We start from the raw sequence: 23178 nt of genomic DNA, 5'->3' as shown, positions 1-23178 counted from the left end.
TCCCAAGGATTAAGTCAATTCCATTTACAGAAAAACAATTCCCTCACCAAAAAAGGTCTGTTCAAAAAAAGGTCACATGCCAATTTTGCTTTGTGCAATGCATCTGGTATATAATTGTCATTTATCCTGTATATTAGCACTTTGGTCTTCATTGCATTCTGTGAAGTGGAGGTGCCAGTGTTGGACTGGAGTGGACAAAGTTAAAAATCACTCAACACCAGATTATAGTCCAACAGGTTTATTTGGAAGCGCTAGCTTTCAGCTGCTCCTTAATCAGGTAACTGGAGGATCATCAGATGCAGAATTTATAGCAAAAGATCACATGCAATTAAAATGATATTGAACAAACTTAGATTGCTGTTAAGTCTTTCATCTTTTAGAAATGGGTTACAGATTTCAGTTCATTAATATGTAAATCCCAGAATTTCTTTTAAGTCACATTCCTGAGATAACATAAGGCTTTTTAACAAAATGTGACATCTCAGCCCAGACAATGTATTAAAGATGTGAGGTTAGAGTCTGTTTGTAGGCAGACTTTGGGATTTGAAGCAACCAGAGTGGCCAAGCAGAGGCTGATGGCCAAGTTCAATACCCATTGGGATGGCCTCAACCAGGACCTTGGGTTTATGTCACACTGCAGGTGACCCCACTGCATATATAGACACACACTTACATGCTTACACACTCACACAGATCCTGACTCATACACGCACTCTCAGACACACACACCACACATGTACACTCCCCACACTTACACTCATGCACATACCCTCTCACAGGCTTATGCTCTATCACACTCACGCACACACTCTACCAAGCAGGCACACACTCACTCTCTCTCTCTCTCTCTCTCTGCCTCACACACACGCACACACACACGCACACACACACACACACACACACACACACACACACACACACACACACAAGTCTATAATGTGAATTTACATTTGCAGAATTGTATTTGCAGATACATTCTATTTTTGCTCAAAAAGCACACAATCTACAGAGAGTCCAATGCAGGTAGTCAATCCATATAGCGTTTTATAAATTCCTACTTTGGAAATAGAACCAGTCTGACTCAAGATTGGAATATGGACAGACTCGAATCTCACATCTTTAATACATTGTCTGAGCTGAGATGTCACCTTTTGTTATAAAACCTTAAGGTATCTCGGGAATGTGACTTTAACGAATTTCTGGGATTTACATATTAATGAACTGAAATCTGCAACCCATTCTAAAAGGTGAAAGACTTAACAGTAATCTAGGTTTGTTCAATATATTGTTTTAATTGAATGACACTATGATCTTTTATTATAAATTCTGAGTCTTATGATCCTGCCCCACTAGATACCTGATGAAGGAGCAGTGGTCTGAAAGTTAGTGTTTCCAAATAAACCTGTTGGACTATAACCTGGTGTTGTGTGATTTTTAACATTCTCTGAAGGCAAACCTTCTCAACAAAAGAGTTTGAGCAGCTCCTTTGTTCCTTAATATAGTCATGAATGTAGTAGCATCATTGGAGGAAAACAGAGTTATCTTTCCTTTCGAAAAAAATCCATCATTTATTCAACTCAGTTCTCCTACACTCCCTCCAGGTTCCTGATTGTAGTTAAATATTCTATTTGATCCATGTTAATTTTTGTTTTAGTTTCCTTTTCAGGCTCTCTTCCAAACCCTGGTAAGTCATGGTGCCTCACAGCGCCAGGGACCTGGGTGCAATTCCTACCTCGGTCAACTGTCTGTGTGGAGTTTGCACATTCTCCCTGTGTCTGTGTGGGTGTCCTCCCACAGTCCAAACTTGTGCAGGTTAAGTGAATTGGCCATGCTAAATTGCCTGTACTAAATTAGGTGCATCATTCAGGGGAATGGGTCTGGGTGGGTTGCTTTTCAGGGGGTCGGTGTGGATGTGTGAGGCTGAATGGCCTGCTTCCACAGTGTAGGTAATCTAATCTTTTGGGTTTCCCACACAGTATTCTGAACAAAGATGTCCCATTTTATTACAATGGAAACACGAAAGCCCTCAACCTTTACCATGAGCACCTTCCTTTCTGATTTGAGGAGGGCGGTCTTCCTGGAACACAGAACAGTACACCATAGCACAGTACAGGCCCTTTGGCCCTCGATATTGTGCCGGCCTTTTATCTTTCTCTAAGATCAGACTAACTGACACACATTTCATTGTACTATATTTTTTTTAAGAGTACTTACAGTGTGGAAACAGGCCCTTCGGCCCAACAAGTCCACACCGACCCGCCGAAGCGCAACCCACCCAGACCGATTCCCCTACACCTAACACTACGGGCAATTTAGCATGGCCAGTTCGCCTAACTTGCACATTTTTGGATTGTGAGAGGAAACCAGAGCACCCGGAGGAAACCCACGCAGACACAGGGAGAATGTGCAAAATCCACACAGTCTGAGGCGGGAATTGAACCCAGGTCTCTGGCGCTGCGAGGCAGCAGTGCTAACCACTGTGCCACCACGCCACCTAAGGTTGTTCATAAACCACAACACTGCGATGGCTGGGAATCGAACCCGGGTCAACTGCTTATAAGGCAGCTATGCTCACCACTATACCACCATCACCCAGCTTCTATGTGCCTATCCAAGAGTTGCTTAAATGTTCCTAATGTATCTGACTCTACTACCATTGCTGGCACCCACCACTCTCTGTGTAAAGAACTCTCTGACATCTCCCCTAAATCTCCCTCCAATCACCTTAAAATTATGCCCCCTCGTGACAGCCATTTCTGCCCTGGGGAAAAGTCTCTGACTATCCACTCTATCTATGCCTCTCATAATCTTGCACACCTCTATCAAGTCACTTCTCAAACTTCTTCACTCACCACAGACGTGAGACCAACTACTCTGTAATTCCCAGAATTATCCCTATTCTCTTTCTTGAATAAGGGAATAACATTTGCCACCCTCTAATCATCTGGCACTACTCCAATGGACAGTGAGGACGCAAAGATCATTGCCAAAAGCATAGCAATGTCTTTCCCCCGCTTCCTGTGTATCCCGTCTGGCCCAGGGGACTTATCTGTCCTTTTGATTTTCAAAATTTTGAGCACATCCTCCTTCTTAACGCCAACCCGATTGAGCATATCAGCCTGTTTCACATCATCCTCACAAATGTCAAGGTCCCTGTCAGTAGTGAATACTGAAGCAAAGTATTCATTAAGGACCTCCCTGCCTCCTCTGACTCCAGGCACAATTTCCCTCCCTATTCCTGATCAGCCCTGCCCTCACACTGGCCATCCTCTTATTCCTCACGTAAGTGTAGAAAGCCTTGTAGTTTTCCTTAATCCTATCTGCTAAAGCTTTTTCTTGCCCCCCTTCTAGCTCTCCTAAGTCATTCTTCAGGACCTTCTTGGCTACCTTGTAACCCTCTAGAGCCCTGTCTGATCCTTGCCTCCTCAACCTTAAGTAAGCTTCCTTTTTCCGCTTGAATAGATGTTCCTTATCACCCAAGGTTCCTTCACCTTTCCATCTCTTCCTTGCTTCAATGGGACAAACCACTATCAACAGGTCCTTCCTAAACAACCTCCACGTTTCTCTTGTGCATTTCCCTGAGAACATCTGTTCTTAATCTAGGCACCCTAGTTCCTGCCCAATAGCATTGTAATTCCCTCTCCCCCAATTAAATACTTTCCCATACCGCCTGCTCCTATCCCTCTCCATGAGTACAGTAAAGGTCAGGGAGTTGTGATCATTATCACCGCAATGCTCTCCCACCGAGACATCTGACACCTGGACATTTGCACTTACAACATCTCACCATTTAAGAAATACTCTGCCTTTCTATTTTCTCTGCCAAAGGGAATTTCTTCATGCTTATTTACATTATATCTATCTGCCATGTTCTAGCCCATTCATTTAACCCATCTAAGTCCTCGTGAAGGCTTCTAGTGCCTTCTCAGAACTTACATTTCCATCCCAGTTAGGGATAATCAACAAATTTGGAAATATAACAATTGGTCCCCACATCCAAATCATTCATATAAATTATGAACAGTTATGGACCGAGCACTAACTTGTGGTATCCCACTAGTAACAGCCTACCAGGCTGAGAATGACTCCTTAATTCCTACACTCTGCTTTCTTTCTTTAACTCATTCATAGTCCTTGCTAGTCCATTCTCCCTCAGTCCCATGTGCTGTAATTTTATTCACTAGCCTCCTGTGACCTCATGAATAGCCATTTGAAAATCAGAATACACCACATCCACTGGTTCTCCTCTGTCATTGCTCCCAGTAAAGTTCTTCAGGGGCAGTGCCAGCTTTAGCCTGGATACTTGCCTTCTTTTCACTTTCCCACTTTCTATCTTTTTGTCAAATTTATGGCGGTGACAATAAAAACGTTAAGTTTTATGGATCAGCTCATAACCTCAGCTATTATTGTTGGCAGTTGCAACCTTTCAGTCTTAAACATGAATTCTTATCAAAAGGGTTGTGAGTTTTAAAATTATTCTGAGAATGATTTGAGAGCTTTGTAGGCAGTACTTACTTAGAGTCACAGAGTCATAGAGATGTACAGCACAGAAACAGACCCTTCGGTCCAACCCGTCCATGCCGACTAGATATCCCAACCCAATCTAGTCCCACCTGTCAGCACCCGGCCCATATCCTCCAAACCAAATGCCTTTTAAATGCTGTAATTATATCAGCCTCCAGCACTTCGCCTGGCAGCTCATTCTATACACGCACCACCGTCTGTGTGAAAATATTGCCCCTTAGGTCTCTTTTATATCTTTCCCCTCTCACCCTAAACCTATGCCCTCTAGTTCTGGACTCCCCCACCCCAGGGAAAAGACCTTGCCTATTTATCCTATCCATGCCCCTTATGATTTTATAAACCTCGACATCACCCCTCAGCCTTTGATGCTCCAGGGATAACAGCCCCAGCCTGTTCAGCTTCTCCCTATAGCTTAAACCCTCCAACCCTGGCAACATGCTTGTGAATTTTTTCTGAACCCTTTCAAGTTTCACAACATCCTTCCGATAGGAAGGGGGCCAGAATTGCATGAAATATTCCAAGAGTGGCCTAACCAATGTCTACTTCTAAGGAGAAAGTGAGGACTGCAGATGCTTGAGATTAGAGTCAAAAAGCACAGCCAGTCAGGCAAATTCCGAGGAGCAGGAGAATCGACGTTTTGGGCATAAGCCCTTCTACTAATCCCTTCTACTAGGCCATTTGCTAAATTTATAAACTTCTGCCTGTGTCCTTCAGGAATTAGCTCCAATACACCAGAAGAGCCTGCTTTACAGCACCATAATCTTGAGAAACCTTCTCTGACAGTATTGCATGAATTCCCTGTGCTTTACCTGTCAATTTACTTCACATGGGCAATATCCAGTTCATCTTTGGCCTTGAATTAATTGAAATATTTTTACAAAGTCTATGGCAATTTGGGAAGCAAATCATTTAAATCTGTTGCAATATGAGAATTTCTGCATAACGGAAAAATGCAAAGTATTGGTAGGAGGGTGGAAATTTATTTAGTGTGATAAATGTGAGACTCGGTTGTCTTGGTATTCTCTCAAATGACATAAAGAATGCTTCAAAGTCCTTTTTCTTAAACTTAGGTAGGGTCTGTACAAATTTAACCATTTCTTTATTGGACTACGGGTAACGACTCGGATTTGCCACATCACAGCCTTCTTTGGTATCTCACATCTCTCCTTTAACTATTATTTTAAATATCTCTGTTCTCTTATTCCATTTCTTTATTACCTCCTTGCTCCTGAATCTCGAGTTTCAGATTCTAAATTCCTATCTTTGATGTTTTTTTTCTTCAAGCTCAAGGCTTTTAACTTCTTCCTTGTTTTTGGTTTTCAAGCTGCTTTTGACTGTAATTGAATCCTTGTTAAACCCAGTGACTCATCATTCAGTGTTGCCTTGTCCCTCCTGCATGTCCACCTGATCCAGATGCTTTGCCAATATTTCAATTCCTTCTGTCTTCTTGTCTCTGACAGTCAATTCCACCTTCTGTTTATTTACCATAGAGTCATAGAGCATGGAAACAGACCCTTCGGCCCAACCTGTCCATGCTGACCATATTCCCAAACTAAACCAGTCTCATCCTCCTATGCTTGGCCAATATCCCTGAAAACATTTGTTATTCATGCACTAATCCAAACGTCTTTTAAACATTGTACCTGCATCTACCACTTTCTCTTGCAGTTCATTCCACACACAAACCGCACTCTCTGTGTCCAAGAGTTGTCCCTTATGTCCTTTTTAAATCTTTCTCTTCTCCCCTTAAAAATATATTCCTCAGTCTTGGACTTCCCTATCCCGAGAAAAGACTTATAACATTCACCTCATCTATCTTGGTACAAAGGTGTGGGTCAATGCCCCTCATGATTTTATAGACCTCAACAAGTTCACCCCTCACCCTCCCACACCAGTTAAAAAGGACCAATCTTTCCAATCTATTTTTATATCTCAAACTCTTCATTCCTTCCAACATCCTGGTAAATCTTTTCTGAACCCTCTCCAGTCTAATAATATCCTTCCAATAACAGGACAACCAGAACTGCACACAGTACTCCAGTACTCCAGAAGCAGCCTCACCAATACTCTGTACAACCTCAACATCATGTCCCAACGTCTACACTCAAAGGTCTGAACAATTAAGGCAAACGTACTATACAAATTCTATAAATTAATTGTTGATAGTTATTTCTTGAAAATCCATCAGGATAGAAAATCTATCTTCAGGACAGTTTCAGCTGCTTCTAATGCCATTTTATTTTAGTCTGAGAAATTTGTCTTTTAATCCTTTACTAACTTACCCCATATCTATATTCCATTGTCTGCTTTCCAAATGATCCAAGATGAGCACTCAAACTTTTGTCACGGCTTTGCTGGGAAGAAGGAACATTGTTCCACAAACTTTCATAAAATATATGAAATCCCAATGAGACCACCAGGGTGGCCAATTTGCCTGACTAACAGTTATCCAGGACAAAAGCAATTCACGCCAGGTTTCATCATTAACAGAAAATAACTCTATTTATTGTAAAACATGTAACTGATAAATGGCAGAGAAAAGAAAGCATTCCTAATCTACGACTATGCCCCTTCAAAGCCCCAATGCACATACACAAATTCATGATTAAGACAGACAAAAGATGGATGGCTTGACACATGTGGAGAAAGAATGTAGACAAGGTGAACACAATTCCAAAAATTGAAAGGTCAGATCTCAATGCAGGGTTAAATTGCCTCTCTTTTTTTTCAAAAATATACTTTATTCATAAAATATTTTGATGATCTGTACATACGTAAACATTCAATTTCTTGGCATACAGAGACAGAGTAATCATTCATATATACAGGTCTGTACGATTATTCTCCACATATTTAGTTGGGGGATCAGTGAAGCCCCCTTACTGCGTCTGAACCCTGTGCTTAGGCAGGCAGATGTTACACTTTCCCCACCACGGCAGCTGCCCCAAGCTTCAGCGCATCCCTCAACACGTAATCCTGGACCTTGGAATGTGCCAGTCCGCAACACTCATTCGAGGTCAACTCCTTCAGCTGGAAGATCAACAGGTTTCGGACCGCCCAGAGAGCATCCTTCACTGAGTTGATGATCCTCCAGGCACAGTTGATGTTCGTCTCGGTGTGAGTCCCGGAGAACAGACTGTAGAGCACGGAGTCCCACGTCACAGCACTGCTTGGGACGAACCTCGACAAACACCACTGCATTCCTCTCCAGACTTCTTCTGCGTAGGCACATTCCAGAAGGAGGTGTGTGACAGTCTCGTTCCCCCCCCCCGCAGCCGCTTCGAGGGCAGCGTGCGGTGCGGCAGAGAGTCCGGGCGTGCATGAAGGATCTCACAGGCAGAGCCCTTCTCACCTCCAGCCAAGCCATGTCTTGGTGCTTGTTGGAAAGTTCTGGCAATGAGGCATTCTGCCAAATGGCTTTGACAGTCTGCCCAGGGAACTGCTCGACAGGATCAGCCCTCTCCTTTTCCCGAAGGGTCTCAAGGACACTACGTGCTGACCATTTCCTGATGGACTTGTGGTCAAAGGTGTTTTTCTTCATAAGCTTCTCCACGAAGGACAGGTGATACGGAACGGTCCAACTACTCGGAGCATTCCGCGGCAGGGAGGCCAGGCCCATCCTTCGCAACACCGGGGACAGGTAGAACCTCAGTACGTAGTGACACTTGGTGTTTGCGTACCAGGGATCCACGCACAGCTTGATGCAACCACACACATTGGGTGGCATTGGGTGTGTTTTCTCCCCCACTGCCCAGATCTTTATATATTGAGTCCCTTCGGACCCGGTCCATCTTTGATCTCCATATAAATTGGAAGATGGCCCGGGTGACTGCAGCGGCACAGGTTCTGGGAATAGGCCAGACCTGTGCCACGTAAAACAGCAATGACAGTGCCTCACACCTGATGATCAGGTTTTTTTCCTGCTCTCTGTTTCTTTTGATTTGCAACAATGATGGTCAACAATTTTCAACTGCATCTGTAAAGCGATGTTATTCTTCACTTCACTTGGTCTGGTGGACTTAGGTTTTTTCCTTGCTTTATGCTTTCCTGGTTTTTACTGTCTTACCCCACATGGTAGGAGTGGGAGGGGTGGTGGTGGGTGAGGGGGGGAGGGTGGAGGGGGAAGTGAAGTCAGAAATGCTTTCCATTCATGGGTAATGGATTTCACTCGCTGCCCTCACACTTACAGTCTTGTAACAAACTGCAACTCAATCAATCAGAGGCTGTGGTCAAGCAGAATGTCCTTAACTCAAGATTCCCAGTGCCATTGTATATAATCCTTTTTGTTTTGAAAGGCCACATTGTCTTGTACAGCTAACAAAAAGATTTCCAAGTTGCAAAACTCTCCTGGTATTTCAATTGGCCAGGGAACACGATAGTATGTCAAAGTTGCAGGCAACTGAAAGCTCAAGATTATATTTGTGGACAGACCAGAGGTGTTCTGCAAACTAGTCACCCACTCTGTGCTTTATCTCCCTCATGTCGAGGAGACCATATTGTGAGCAGCAAATACTGTTGACTAGATTGAGTGAAGTACAGGTAAAGTGCTGCTTCACCTGGGAGGTGTGTCTGAGACCTTGGAAGAGGGAGGGGGTAAATGGGCAGGTGTTACACCTACAATTGCATGGGAAAGTGCCAACTGGTTGTGGAGGGATGTTGGGAGTGAAGCAAGATTGGACAAGGGTGTCCCGGAGGTAACAGTCCCTCCAGAAGGCTAACAAAGGAGGGGAGGGGAGTATGTATCTGATGGCAGCATCCACTGGAGATATCGGAAATGATGGCTAATGATCCTCTGGATGTAGATGCTGGTAGGACAGTAGGTGAAGAGGAGGGGGACTCTATCACTGTTATGGGAGTAAAGAGAGGGGGAAGTGGGAAGAAACTGGACATGGGAGAAAAATTGATTTGATGCAGGAAAAGATTAGTTCTATTGGACAGGAGTAGACAGAAACAATGGGCAGACCTGTTTGTGGATCTTGGGAAGGAGAAAGAATCCAGCTGTGCGGGGTTGGGAGATTAAGAGGTTGGAAGCAGTGGGGGTGGAGGTGGAGATCACCAGATGAAATGTGGTTAATGACCGTAGTTGAGACAATAGCCTGGTGTTCCATGATGGGGTCATGGTCCAGGAGAAATAGGAGGAGGTATCTGAGAGCTGAAGTTCAGTCTCCGCAATGTAGAGGTCAGTCTGCCAGACAATGACAGCACCACTCTTGTCAGCAATTGGGTCTAAGGGAACAGAGTGCAGTCAGTTCAGAGGGAGATAGGTTGAAATGGGTGAGGGAGGCAGAAAAATTGAGGTGTCAAACATCACATCGACAGTTCTCGATGAACAGGTTGAGTGCAGGTAAATGGCCAGAGGGAGGAGTCCAGCTGGAGGGAGAATGTTGGAGGTGGTCAAAGGGGTCTGTGGGATGGGGAGAGGACTCTTGTCTAAATAAATTGGCATGGATGAGAAGGTAATGGAAGAAGAGTTCAACGCCATTTTGTGCCTGAAATTCATTAAAGTGGGGGCACAGAGGGATAACACAGACCTTTGCTGAGGACGGAATGTTGAACACCAGAGAGTGGAAGGTCGGGAAGGATGGTAAATACTCATCAGGGGGTTGCGAGAGGGTTGGAGTCAAAGGAAAGGGATGGAAAGTTCCAGAGGGGCATAAGTATTTTTGAGTTGTTGCATCCTGTAAATAATCTATTCTAGTACCTCCATCTCCATTGCATCTGTTCTGGTGATGCCAATTTCGACAAGGGAGACTCCAAAATGCCCACCTTCTACTTTAACTAAGCAGTCCCCATTACTATTGTTGATAGGGCCCTTGGCTAAGTCTGACCCAGCCTCTCTTCCCTCTAACAACAGTGATTGGGCCCCCCTTATCCTCCCACCAGCATCCAAAGGATCATTTCTGCCACCTCGTCTGGGATGCCACCATATTCCTCTCCCCTCCCTTGTTAGCCTTCTGCGTGGACCATTTCTCTGGGACACTCCTCCTCCATCTCCAACACCCATTCCAGCCACCACCACCACCCCCCCCCCACCCTCCAAACACCCCACAGTACATTCCCATGCAATCACAGAAGGTGTAATACCTGCCCACTTACTTCCTCCCTCCTTAGTATCCAAGGTCCCAGACACCTTCCAGGTAAAGCAGCAATTTTCCTGCACTTTACTCAATTTAGTCTACTGTATTCACTATTCACAATATGGTCTCTTCTACATTGAGATGCTGAAGTGTGGATTGATTACTTTGCAGAACACCTATGTTCTACCTATAACAATGACCCTGAGCTTCCCATTGTCTGCCACTTCACCATCCCACTCTGCTCCCTGGCCAATATCTCTGTCTCAGGCTTGCTCCAGTGCTCCAGTGAAGCTCAGTGCAAGCTGGAAGAACAGCACCTTATTTTCCACATGAGAATTCTACAGCCTTCTGGATTCAGTATTGAGTTCAATAATTTTAGGGCTTGAGCACCTTCTCCCATGTCCTTACCCCAATCCCCAAACACCAGACACATGGGCTGCTACCACAAACAACCCGTTATCAGCCACTAATGATCCCTATTAGCAGCCATTCATTCTCCCAGGCTGACCTTTATTCAATCCTTCATCTGCCCAATTGTTTTCCTCTCTCTGTCTGGGCTTCATTTCCACCTATCATTAACTCCTTCCCCTTCTTCCCACCCCTTCTCTAGTGTATACACCATGGTTTCCTAGTAACAGTCAGTCTTGAAACAAGGTCACTGGACTTAATGCATCAACTCTGCTTTCCCTCTGCAGATACTGTCGGACCTGCTGAGCTTTTCCCACCAGTTTCTGGTTTGTTTCTGAATGAGATTAAATCTCTATCTTAATGATGTTGCTTGAGAGATGAAATGGTTGTTGGGAGACACCCCCTCTTCAAAATGGTGCCACAGCATCCTTCATATCTATATAATTTATTATAATTTATATCATCTCCCCATATTTGTACAATTAATTCATGTTATCTCTCCTCAACACAAGACTGGTTTTCCCGGTTTATTTTCATAGGACAGTCCCACCGCGAACAAGTGTGGGAACCAGTGTTGCAATCCCTCTAAGGCAATAATATTTTTCCTGTGATACGGTTACTAAACCTGCATTAGGTATGGTCTAACTAAACCCCTGTATAATTGAAGCAAAGTACCTGTACTGAAATCTTTTTGTGATACAGACTAACATTTGCATCTCCAAAAGCTTGATGCACCTCCATGTTTACCTTCAGTGACATACCGACAAGGACACATTTGCAAAATCTCACAATTTAAGAAATAATGTGCACAACCGCCTACTAAAGTGGCAAACTTTCCATTTTCCACATTATATTCCATCTGCCCACTCACTGAGCCTGTCCCAAATCTTCCTGAAGCTGCTTTACATCTTCCTCACAGCATACATTCCTGTGTAGCTTTGTACCACCTACAAACGTGGAAATATTACACTTAGTCTCCATATCATTGATATGTATATTGTGAATAGCTGGGGCCCAATTACTGATCCTTGTGGTACCCAAATATTCACAGTCTGCCAATGTGAGATGACTATCTATTCCTATTCTCTGTTTTCTGTCTGTTAGTCAATCACGAACCAGCGCCAGTACATTGCCTCCTATCCTAACTACTTTAATTTTCCTAATTTTCTGGGAAGTGTTTATTAAAAACTATCTGAAAATTCAAGTTGACAATGTCAAGTAAAATAACTAACCAATACTTCTTTATCGATTCTATAAGTAACATCCTGAAAAAAACTCTCAACAGGTTTATCAAATACAATTACTGTTTCACAAATCCATGCAGACTGCATCCACTCATCATTGTTATCCAAATGTCCATTGACAATAGATTCTTGCATTTTGCCGCTACTGAGGTAGAATTAACAGTTGCCTGTAATTGCCTGTTGTTGTCCTACTTATCTTCCGAAATGTTGGTTGTCATTTGCTCTCTTCCAATCTGTAGGAATAATTCTGGAAACTATAGAATTTTGGAACATGATCAGCAATGCATCCATAACTCCAAATCCACCTGTTTAAGCATTCCATGATGCAAGAATATCATATACTGGGGACTTATCAGCCTTTACTTCCATTAATTTCTTTAACACAACCTTCTTACTAATCATAATTTCATACAATTGTTTTTTTCCCACTCATTACTTGGATCTCTAGTTCTAGGATGTTTCTTATATCTTCATCAGTGAAGACAACACAGCCAAAGTGATCACTAGTTTTCCTGCCTTTCCCTATTTTCCTGATTCTGCCTGTAATGGACCCACACTTAACCAAATGTTTCTTTGATACTTAACTTTTACAGATGCTTTTACTGTCCTTTTTTTTCTGGTTAGTGTACTTATACATTCTATTCTCCCTTTCCTTATGGTTTCTTAGCCCTCCTTTGCTATTTTCTAAAATCCTCCCAATCCTCAAGACTATTACTGGTCACTTTATAGACTTTTTCTTTTAATGTTATACATTTCCTTTGTTGGTCAGAATTTTCTTTGGGATTTTGTGCCTTTAGAAATGTATAGTTGCTGTAAATTATGTAATAATTTTTAAATGCTACCTTTAGCCTATATAGTTTAAAAACTAACTATTACCTACATAAGCTGACTTGGGAGTATTTCGTGGCACAGAGCTTTAAACATATGTTACAATTTATTAATAAAACAGGGTGGTTTTGTCCACGGTTAATTATCGACTATATAGTTACATGTGTTGAAAGCAAATACAAGGTTCCTGAAAGGAAAAAGCATACAATTATAAAATCCCTATCGTTTGGAAGCAGGGCATTTAGCCCATCAAATTCCATATCAATCCTCCAAACAGCATCTGACCCACACCTCTTCCATCCCTGCAACCCTACATTTCCAATGGCTAACCCACCTAGTCTGCACATCCCTGGATACTATGGGCAAGTTAGCATGAGCAATCCACCAAACCTGCACATTTTTGGATGGTGGGAGGAAACTGGAGCACTCAGAGGAAACCCACGCAGACACAGTGAGAGTGTGCAAACTCCACACAGACAGTCAGGTGGAATCAAACCCCGGCTCCTTGCTGCTGTGAAGCAGCATTGCTAGTCACTGAGCCATTGTGTCACCCACAGTTGATAACACCATCAGCCAGGACTCTTGAGAAAGGTTGGGAGGTCACTGTCAGAAGGAGAAAATTAAAGAGGAAAGGGAAAGTGCACAGGAAAATGGGTCACAACCCAGACTCGATAATACTTTGAAAGATACCACACAAAATATGAATTGCATTAAGGACAAGAGAGTGTGTCAGCAAAACTGAAGGAATTCCCTGGTTAGTCAGAGCTTTAAGTATGCATCAAACATTCTCTTTGTCAGATTGCTCTGATTGTTAAGCTGCCCACTATACTGATTACACCGTGGGGGAGGAGTGGTACAGTTTTGTAACACATAACTTACAAGGACATATACTGAGTCTACCACAGAATTGTGTACATTAGGAAACTGTGATTTAATGCTTTAGCATTTAGGAGTAATCACAGAGCAATGGAGTTGAGTTAGTCAGGCAGGATTATTATTGTCCTTTTCTGGAGTTAAATGGTGACTTAAATTTATTAACGCTGTATTTTTATGATCTCAGAATGACTCACATTGTTCCTAAAACAACAATATGAGAACAATCAGTTCATCTGCTTTACTAATGTTGGTAAATACTAAATGTTGCTCAGCACATTAGGGAGAACATTCCTGCTATTAGAATCATAGGATGGAATTTTGTCAGCCCCTGAACAACATTGGTATCAGTGAGAAAATTAGGTGAGATCAGTAGAAATGCAATTCTTGATGTTGAGAGCAAAACGTCCCATTTTCCAAACAAGTGTTAAACAGCAAGACAGGAATCTCACTAGCGAGCAGCAAGAAGACAGTTTGCATCTATTTGCATGTATTTACATGTCATTATTACCTAATCTCACCTCTTTGATATGCAGTGTCCCATTTTCCTATCTATTGGATAGAAACTAGATGGTGACAATCCCCAATATGGATGTCTGAGTGGGTACCTGGTGACTGCAGCTCACATTTGCTCCTTCAGCCTTGAACGCCAGTCACCAACATCTCAGAGCATGTTCCTTGCGCAGCAACTACCCTGTCCATCCCTTAGCACATCTCACTCCCCACTTGCAATACGTATCTCCACTTCAGTGCTGGACTTAGCAGGACACTGGCACCTTTCAATGGAATGCTGCTGCCCAGGACACTTAGAAACAGAAAACAGCAATAGGCCATTCAGCCTTTCGAGCCTGCTTTTAGCCCTAAGAGTTACATCTAACTCCTTCTTGAAAACATTCAATGTTTTGGCTTCAATCATTTTCTGTGGTGGTGAATTCCACAGGCTCACCACTCTGTGAGTGAAGAAATTTCTCCTTATCTCAGTTTGTAAAGATTTACCAATATACTTAAGCTATGACCTCTGGTCCTGGACTCTCTGGTCATCAGGAACATCCTACTTGCATTTACTCCATCTAATCCTGTTAGAATTTTGTAGGTTTCCATAGCCTTCACCTCATTATTCTAAACTCCAGTGATTGTAGTCCTAACCCATCCAGTCTCCCTTCATACATCAGTCCTGAGATCCCAGGAATCAGTTTGGTAAATCTTTGTTGCACTCCCTCCAGAACCAGAACATCCTTTCTCAGATGTACACAGTATTCCAGATGTGCTCTCACCAAGGCCCTGTATAATTGCAGCAAGACATCTCTGCACCTGTACTTGAATCCTCTCTCTAGGCCAACATACCATTTGCCTTCTTCACTGCCTTACTTTCAGCAACTAATAGGGGGACACCTAGATCTTAATGTACCTCTCCTTTTCCCAATTCTATCACCATCCACCTTCCTGGTTATGCTACCCAAAGTGGATAACCTCACGTTTATCCACATTATACATCACTGGCCATGCATTTGCCCACTCACTCAACTTGTCCAAACCACACTGAACCACCTCTACATCCTCTTCATAGCTCACCCTCCCATCTAGCTTTGTGTCATTTGTCAGCTTGGAGATATCACATTTAGTTCCCTCATTTAAATCAGTGATATTGTATATATAGTGAGTAGCTGGGGTCCCGCAGCACCCAACTAGTTACTGGCTGTTATTCGGAAAGATTAGCTTTTCTGATTACTTTCTACACCTGCATATGAAGATTCATGCACGAGGAATTCTGCAGAGAGGTCTGGGTGCAAGTTGTAGATTTATATTCACACGATTTCAGTCATTGTAACTGCTGTATAAGGTATTTGGTTCTGAATGTGTTAAAGCTGAGGAAATATTAAACCCCACCCAATATCATCCCTATAGAATCCCTATAGTGTGGGAGCAGGCCATTCGGCCCATTGGGTCTACATCAACCCTTCAAAGAGCATCTCAACTACACCCACCTTGCCTATCCTGTTCCTGTAGCCCTGCATTTCCCATGGCCAATCCACCTAACCTGCATGTCTTTGGACTGTGGGAGGAGATTGGAGCACTCGGAGGAAACCCGTGCAGACATGTTTAAATTCCCAATGTGAGATGTTCCTTGTGGCGTTAATGCAATAAACTGCATCTTGTTTAAGACTAGAGCATCTTCTCGTTAGGAGAAAGTGAGGTCTGCAGATGCTGGAGATCAGAGTCGAGAGTGCTGGAAAAGCGCAGCAGGTCAGGCAGCATCTGAGGAGCAGGAGAGTCAACGTTTTGGGCCAGAGCCTTTCATCAGGAATAATTAGACTATTGGTGGTTATCCTGCAGCAGATTAGGTCAAACTGGGACTGTAGATCCGACCTAAGATAAGGTAGATCCAACCCCACTGGATGTATCTTTCATTGGGATGGGTTCTGGTGAGGATCTGTCACACCACAGAAACAATATGCCCCCAGACAATGAAATAAACTAGATTGAACACACTAAAATAAGGAAAGTCAATAATGATGAGCAAGTTAAGAAAGTAGTTGTGTTGTCCCCTCCCTCAGTAGTCAGGAATCAATTGCAATTTTTCAAAAACAGAATGTTCAGAACATTAACTTTCATTTGGAATGACTCACTGAGTGAAACTGGGTTTGTGTCAGTATTGCACAAATACTGTATAATGTATACAAAGTATCACAATATTACATATCAGCAAATATAAGTTGGAGGATCACTGGAAGTGAATCTTGCACTCTGTGGGTTGCTCAGTTCACACTGAGTACTCCTGTCACTGATGCTATGATTGTTTTACAGCCCGTTGTTAATCCATTTCTGGGAGAGATGGCCCCTCAACTCCAGTGCCTTCCCCAGCACCCTCTGAATGTGGTTCAGGGTGATCTGAGTGCCTTGAGCCCTGCAGTGAGAGACTTTGTTGAACAAAGTGCAAAGCTATGTCAACCAGACAAGATCCACATCTGTGATGGGAGTGACGAAGAGAACAGGCAGCTTCTGTGCCTGATGGAAGAGCAAGGGATAATCAAACGCTTACGTAAATATCAGAACTGGTAAGCAGCTTTCTCTCTCCAAGTCTATAAATTTAGTGAAATTTTATTGTGCTTCTCAATTTTAGGTATTCAAATTTCCATTTTTTTTGTATAATTCTTTTTCCCCGTAGAATCCCTACAGTGTGGAAACAGGCCATTTGGCCCAACAAGTCCACACTGACCCCACAATGAGTAACCCACCAAGACTCATTCCCTAACGCTATTACTGTATATTTACCTCTGGCTAATGCACCTAACTGCACACCCCTGAAAACTATGGACAATTTAGCCTGGCCAATTCACCTAACCTGCACATCTTTGGATTGTGTCCATCTTCCTTCCCACTTATGTGCTCCACCGTCCACTCCGACCTATCACCATCACCCGACCCCCCATCTCCCCAACTTCATCTACCTATTCCATTCGCAGTGGCCTTCCCCTCAGCCCCACCCCCACTTGGCCCTGCTGCCCCCACATTCCTGATGAAGGGCTTATGCCCAGAACGTCAAGTCTCCTGCTCCTCGGATGCTGCCGGACCTGCTGTGCTTTTCCAGCACCACACTCTCAACTCTGATCTCCAGCATCTGCAGTTCTCGCTTTCTCCTGGATGATTTTAACCTTACTGCAAAGGATACCTACCTTGAAGAAGTTCTCCTCCTCCCTCTGCAAGGATCTCAGTCTCTCTCTCTCACTGCATCCCCTGCCCCAGGTCATCTCCTGTGCCCTGCAGCTCTTCAGCCTGAAGCAGACTCATTACCTCAGCCACATCTCCTTCTTCAGCGTCTACCTACGGAACTAACTGATTCTGCATGGACACCAGACTGCATTAAGACCATCACAGTCTGGACATCACCAGGACAACCATGATGTACAGCGGCACCAAAGCTTCCAGATGCGATTCTCCTTCTGGCTCCTCCACTCCACCCTCACAGCCATGTGCCACCACCTACATCCCTGCAGTCAGCCCTGCCCCAGCTCAGGGTCACACTCTCCCAGACCTGCAAAGGATTATGAGAAGAATTCACACACTCAACAAATGCTTTTTCTCCAGCTTATCGGAAATCAAGGGACGTAAGTACACCAAACTTTCATGTACTTATCTCCAAACTCGGGATTCCTCAATCATTCCAGAACCTTCTCCCGGCCTCCAGAACCACTCAGACGCCATTAGCTACAGCCACTGCCACTGTGGCGAGCGATGATGTCACTTCCACTCCCACAGACTGCAGACACTGCCAAATATACCACCTGCACAATTGCTGCTGAAACCACCGCGAAGACCCGGCACATCACTTCTGCCCCTGTAGTTGCCACTACCTTAGCCACTTCTGCCCCCACCGACGTCACTCACTGAAACACCGTCAACGAACACACAGCCACTGTCAAACACATCGCGATGGTCACATGGAATGTCACTTCTGCCCCTGTGGGCCACTAAATGTGCCGCCTCCACCCCCTGACCTCCAATGGTGTGCATCACTTCTGTGGTGACATCACCCATGATGCCATATCCAGACATACCCTTGTGACAATCTCCGTCCCCACCCCTACCCCCAACTCCAACCCAACACCAAGTCCTTACCTCCCCATCCCTGCCATGTTTTTACTATCCCCCCAGACCTCCCCCCTCACAGAGGATGAACTATCAGTCCTCAGTATAGGCCTCACCTTCATACCACTATGCTCCCAGATCAACTAATTCAACATACATCGTGACATCAAACCTTTCTTCCGCCGCCTCTGCCTCCAAGCTTACCTCTTCCATCAAGACTCCCAACCACCTTCCGAGGACCCCTTCTCCCGCCTCGAACACACCCCATCCACCTGGACACCCCGTGCTGGTCTGTTACCCGCCCTTGATCTCTTCATATCCAACTGCTGCTGGGAGATTAACTGCCTTAACCTGTCCACCCCCTTCCCCCACTCCAATCTCTCACTCAAACAACACGCAGCCCTCCACTCCCTCTGGTCCAACCCCACACCATCAAACCAGTGAACAAAGGGGGCTGCAGTGGTAGTTTGGCATACTGATCTCTACACTGCTGAAGCCAGGTGCCAACTTTAAGACACCTTCTCTTACTGCCTCTCAACCACGACCTCACCCCTCCCTCCATCACCAAACCATCATCTTCCAGACCATACACAACCTCAGGGGATCTCCCACCCACAGCTTCCAACCTCATAGTCCGGGAACCCTGCAATGTCAGATTCTACCTCCTACCCAAAATTCACAAACATGTCTGCCTCGGTCATCCCATCATCTCCACCTGCTCCTGCCCCACCAAACATATCACTACATACCTTGACATCGTCGCCTCTCCCTTGGTCCAGGATCTCCCCACATATATTCAAGGCATAACCCATGGCCTCCACCTCCTCCATGGCTTTCGTTTCCCCGGCTCCTAATGCCTTACCTTCACCTTGTGTATCCAGTCCCTGTATACATCCATCCACACTGACGAAGGACTCCAAGCTTTCCGTTTCTTCTTTTCCCACCGACTCAACCAGTACTCTTCCACTGACCCCTCATTCGACTGGCTGAATTGCTCCTCACCCTTTACCTTTGAATCCTCCTACTTCCTCCAGATGAAGGACAATAGACAATAGACAATAGGTGCAGGAGTAGGCCATTCAGCCCTTCGAGCCTACACCGCCATTCAATATGATCATGGCTGATCATTCCTAATCAGTATCCTCTTCCTGCTTTATCTCCATAACCCTTGATTCCACTACCTTTGAGAGCTCTATCTAACTCTTTCTTAAATGAATCCAGAGACTGGGCCTCCACTGCCCTCTGGATTCCACACAGAAAGGGGTAACCATGGGCACCCACATGGCCCCCAGCTATGCCTGTCTCTTTGTTGGATACATGGAACAGTCCATCTTCCGCAGCTATACCAGCACCACTCCCCACCTTTTCCTCTGCTACATCGATGACTGTATCTGCACTATCTCGTGCTCCCATGAGGAGATTGAACGGTTCATCAACTTCACGAACACCTTCCACCCTGACCTCAAGTTCATTTGGATTATCTCTGACACCTCCCTCCCCTTCCTGGACCTCTCCATCTCCATCTCCATTTCCAGCGACCGACTCACACAGACATCTCCTTCAAACCCACTCACAGCTATCTGGACTACACCTTTTCCCGTTCCCCCCCTCCTGTAAAAACGCTATCCCTTACTCCCAATTCCTCTGCCTCCACCATATCTGCTCCCAGGAGGACTATTTCCACTATTGAACATCCCAGATGGCCTCCTACGTCAGGGACCGCAATTTCCCCTCCCACGCGGTCGACGACGGGCCTCCTGCTAATCTCTTCCACTTCTTGCACTCCGCCCTTGAACCCCACCCCTCCAATCGCAACAAGGACAGAAACCCCCAGTCCTCACCCTCCAGCCCACCAACCTCCGGATACACTGCATCATCCTTCGCCATTTCCACCACCTACAATCAGACCCCACCACCAGAGATATATCTCCTCCCCATCCTTACCTGCATGTCAGAGAGACCATTCCCTCCAAGACTCTCTTGTTAGGTCCATGCCCTCGACTCCTGGCACCTTCCCTTGCCACCACAGGGGGAGTAAAATGTATACCCTCCTCACCTCCATCCAAGGCCCCAATGGATCCTTCCACATGCTGCAGCGATTTTCCAAACACCTCATCTACTGTATCCGTTGCTCTCGATGTGGTCTCCTCTACATTAAGGAGACAGTACACCAACTTGCGGAATGTTTCAGAGAACATCTCAGGCACACACACACCAAGCAACCACACCACTGACCACTTCAACTCCCCCTCACACTCCACCAAGGGCATGCAAGTCCTGGGCCTCCTCCACTGCCAAATCCACTGGAGGAAGAACGCCTCATCTTTCACCTTGGGATCCTACAACCACATGGGACCAAAGTGGATTTCACCAGTTTCCTGATCTCCCTTCCCTTGACATTATTCCAGATCCAACCCTCTAACTCGGCACTCCCCTCATGACCTCTCCTACCTGTCCATCTTCCTTCCCCACTATCCACTCCACCCTCCTCTCCGACCTATCACCATAACCCTCCCACCTTCACCTACCTATTGCATTCCCAGCTAACTTCCCACCAGCCGCACCCCCTTCCCATTTATCTCTCAGCCTCCTAGCCCTGCACCCACCCCCCCAACATTCCTGATGAAAGGCTTATGCTCAAAATGTCGACCCTCCTGCTCCCTGGATGCTGCCTAATCTGCTGTACTTTTCCAGGATCACACTTTTTGACCTGTGGTAGGAAACCGGAGCACCCAGAGGAAACCCACACAGACACGAGGAGAATGTGCAAACTCCATGCAGACAGTCACCCGAGGCTGGAATCAAACTCAAGTCCCTGGTGCTGTGAGGCTGCAATGCTAATGACATCTGCTTTTACATCAATAACAAACATTCCCACATCAGGTATAACTCGGATACATAAACAGGAACGAATCTCCACAAACTCCCACTGACATGCATTATTGCATGGCTCAGAGAAGTATTGCTATTCTACCAGCAGGCACCAATGACTGTTTCAAATGCCTGGATGTTTGCTACCTGTTCATCGTCTGCAAAACCTGACTTGGATTAAAAGTAATGAAAATTCATTGATGGGTTGCAAATGATGATCTTCACTGGAGCAGGTTGCCACAGAGGCAAGCAGAACACTAATTCAGCTGCTACTCACCTTAGAACATAGAACATAGAACATAGAAGAATACAGCGCAGTACAGGCCCTTCGGCCCTCGATGTTGCGCCGATCAAAGCCCACCTAACCTACACTAACCCACTATCCTCCATATACCTATCCAATGCCCGCTTAAATACCCATCAAGAGGGAGAGTCCACTACTGCTACTGGCAGGGCATTCCATGAACTTACGACTCGCTGAGTGAAGAACCTACCCCTAACATCAGTCCTATATCTACCCCCCCTTAATTTAAAGCTATGCCCCCTTGTAATAGCTGACTCCATACGTGGAAAAAGGTTCTCACTGTCAACCCTATCTAACCCCCTAATCATCTTGTACACCTCTATCAAGTCACCCCTAAACCTTCTTTTCTCCAATGAAAACAACCCCAAGTGCCTCAGCCTTTCCTCATAGGATCTTCCTACCATACCAGGCAACATCCTGGTAAACTTCCTCTGCACCCGTTCCAGTGCCTCCACATCCTTCCTATAGTATGGCGACCAAAACTGCACACAATATTCCAGATGCGGCCGCACCAGAGTCTTATACAACTGCAGCATGACCTCAGGACTCCGGAACTCAATTCCTCTACCATTAAAAGCCAGTACGCCATATGCCTTCTTCACTGCACTATTTACCTGGGGGGCAACTTTCAGAGATTTGTGTACATGGACACCAAGATCCCTCTGCTCTTCCACACTACCAAGTATCCGACCATTAGCCCAGTACCCTATCTTTTTGTTAGTCATACCAAAGTGAATCACCTCACACTTAGCTACATTGAACTCCATTTGCCACCTTTCTGCCCAGCTCTGCAGCTTCTCTATATCCCGCTGTAACCTGACACATCCTTCCTCACTGTCTACAACTCCTCCGACTTTCGTATCATCCGCAAACTTGCTCACCCAACCTTCTAGCCCCTCCTCCAGGTCATTTATAAAAATGACAAACAGCAATGGTCCCAAAACAGATCCTTGCGGAACACCGCTAGTAACTGCACTCCAAGATGAACCTTTGCCATCAACTACTACCCTCTGTCTTCTTCCAGCCAGCCAATTCCTAATCCAAACCTCCAACTCACCCTCAATGCCATATCTCTGTATTTTCTGCAGTAGCCTACCATGGGGGGCCTTATCAAACGCCTTACTAAAATCCATATATACCACATCTACCGCTTTCCCCTCATCTACCTCCTTAGTCACCTTCTCAAAGAATTCAATAAGGTTTGTGAGGCACGACCTGCCCTTCACAAAACCATGCTGACTATCCTTGATCATATTATTCTTATCCAGATGTGTATAAATCCTATCCCTTAGAATTCTCTCTAAGACTTTGCCCACAACAGAAGTGAGACTCACTGGCCTATAGTTACTAGGATTATCCCTACTCCCCTTCTTGAACAAGGGAACCACGTTTGCTATCCTCCAGTCCTCTGGCACTACTCCTGTAGACAAAGAGGACACAAAAATCAAGGCCAATGGCTCTG

The 23178-nt window shown here is 45.0% G+C and overlaps 1 protein-coding gene and 1 non-coding gene across 2 annotated transcripts in view; one reads left to right on the top strand and one right to left on the bottom strand.

The window, feature by feature from the left end:
* Positions 1-2520: 2520 nt before the first annotated feature.
* On the bottom strand, positions 2521-2592 carry trnai-uau (transfer RNA isoleucine (anticodon UAU)). Its single transcript has one exon. It is a non-coding gene; the product is annotated as a tRNA-Ile (tRNA).
* Positions 2593-16786: 14194 nt separating this feature from the next.
* The window catches only part of LOC140463107 (phosphoenolpyruvate carboxykinase, cytosolic [GTP]-like), a 33140-nt gene continuing 26748 nt past the window's right edge, over positions 16787-23178 (top strand). The window contains exon 1 of the mRNA XM_072556834.1: positions 16787-17010. Within this exon, the coding sequence (XP_072412935.1) occupies positions 16787-17010 (224 nt within the window). The remainder of the gene's footprint in view (positions 17011-23178) is intronic.

This window comes from Chiloscyllium punctatum, chromosome 37, assembly GCF_047496795.1.
Source record: "Chiloscyllium punctatum isolate Juve2018m chromosome 37, sChiPun1.3, whole genome shotgun sequence".
In the NCBI taxonomy this organism is placed as follows: Eukaryota; Metazoa; Chordata; class Chondrichthyes; order Orectolobiformes; family Hemiscylliidae; genus Chiloscyllium; species Chiloscyllium punctatum.
Note: the sequence above shows the minus strand (reverse complement) of the source record. Positions and strands in the feature narration are given on the sequence as shown.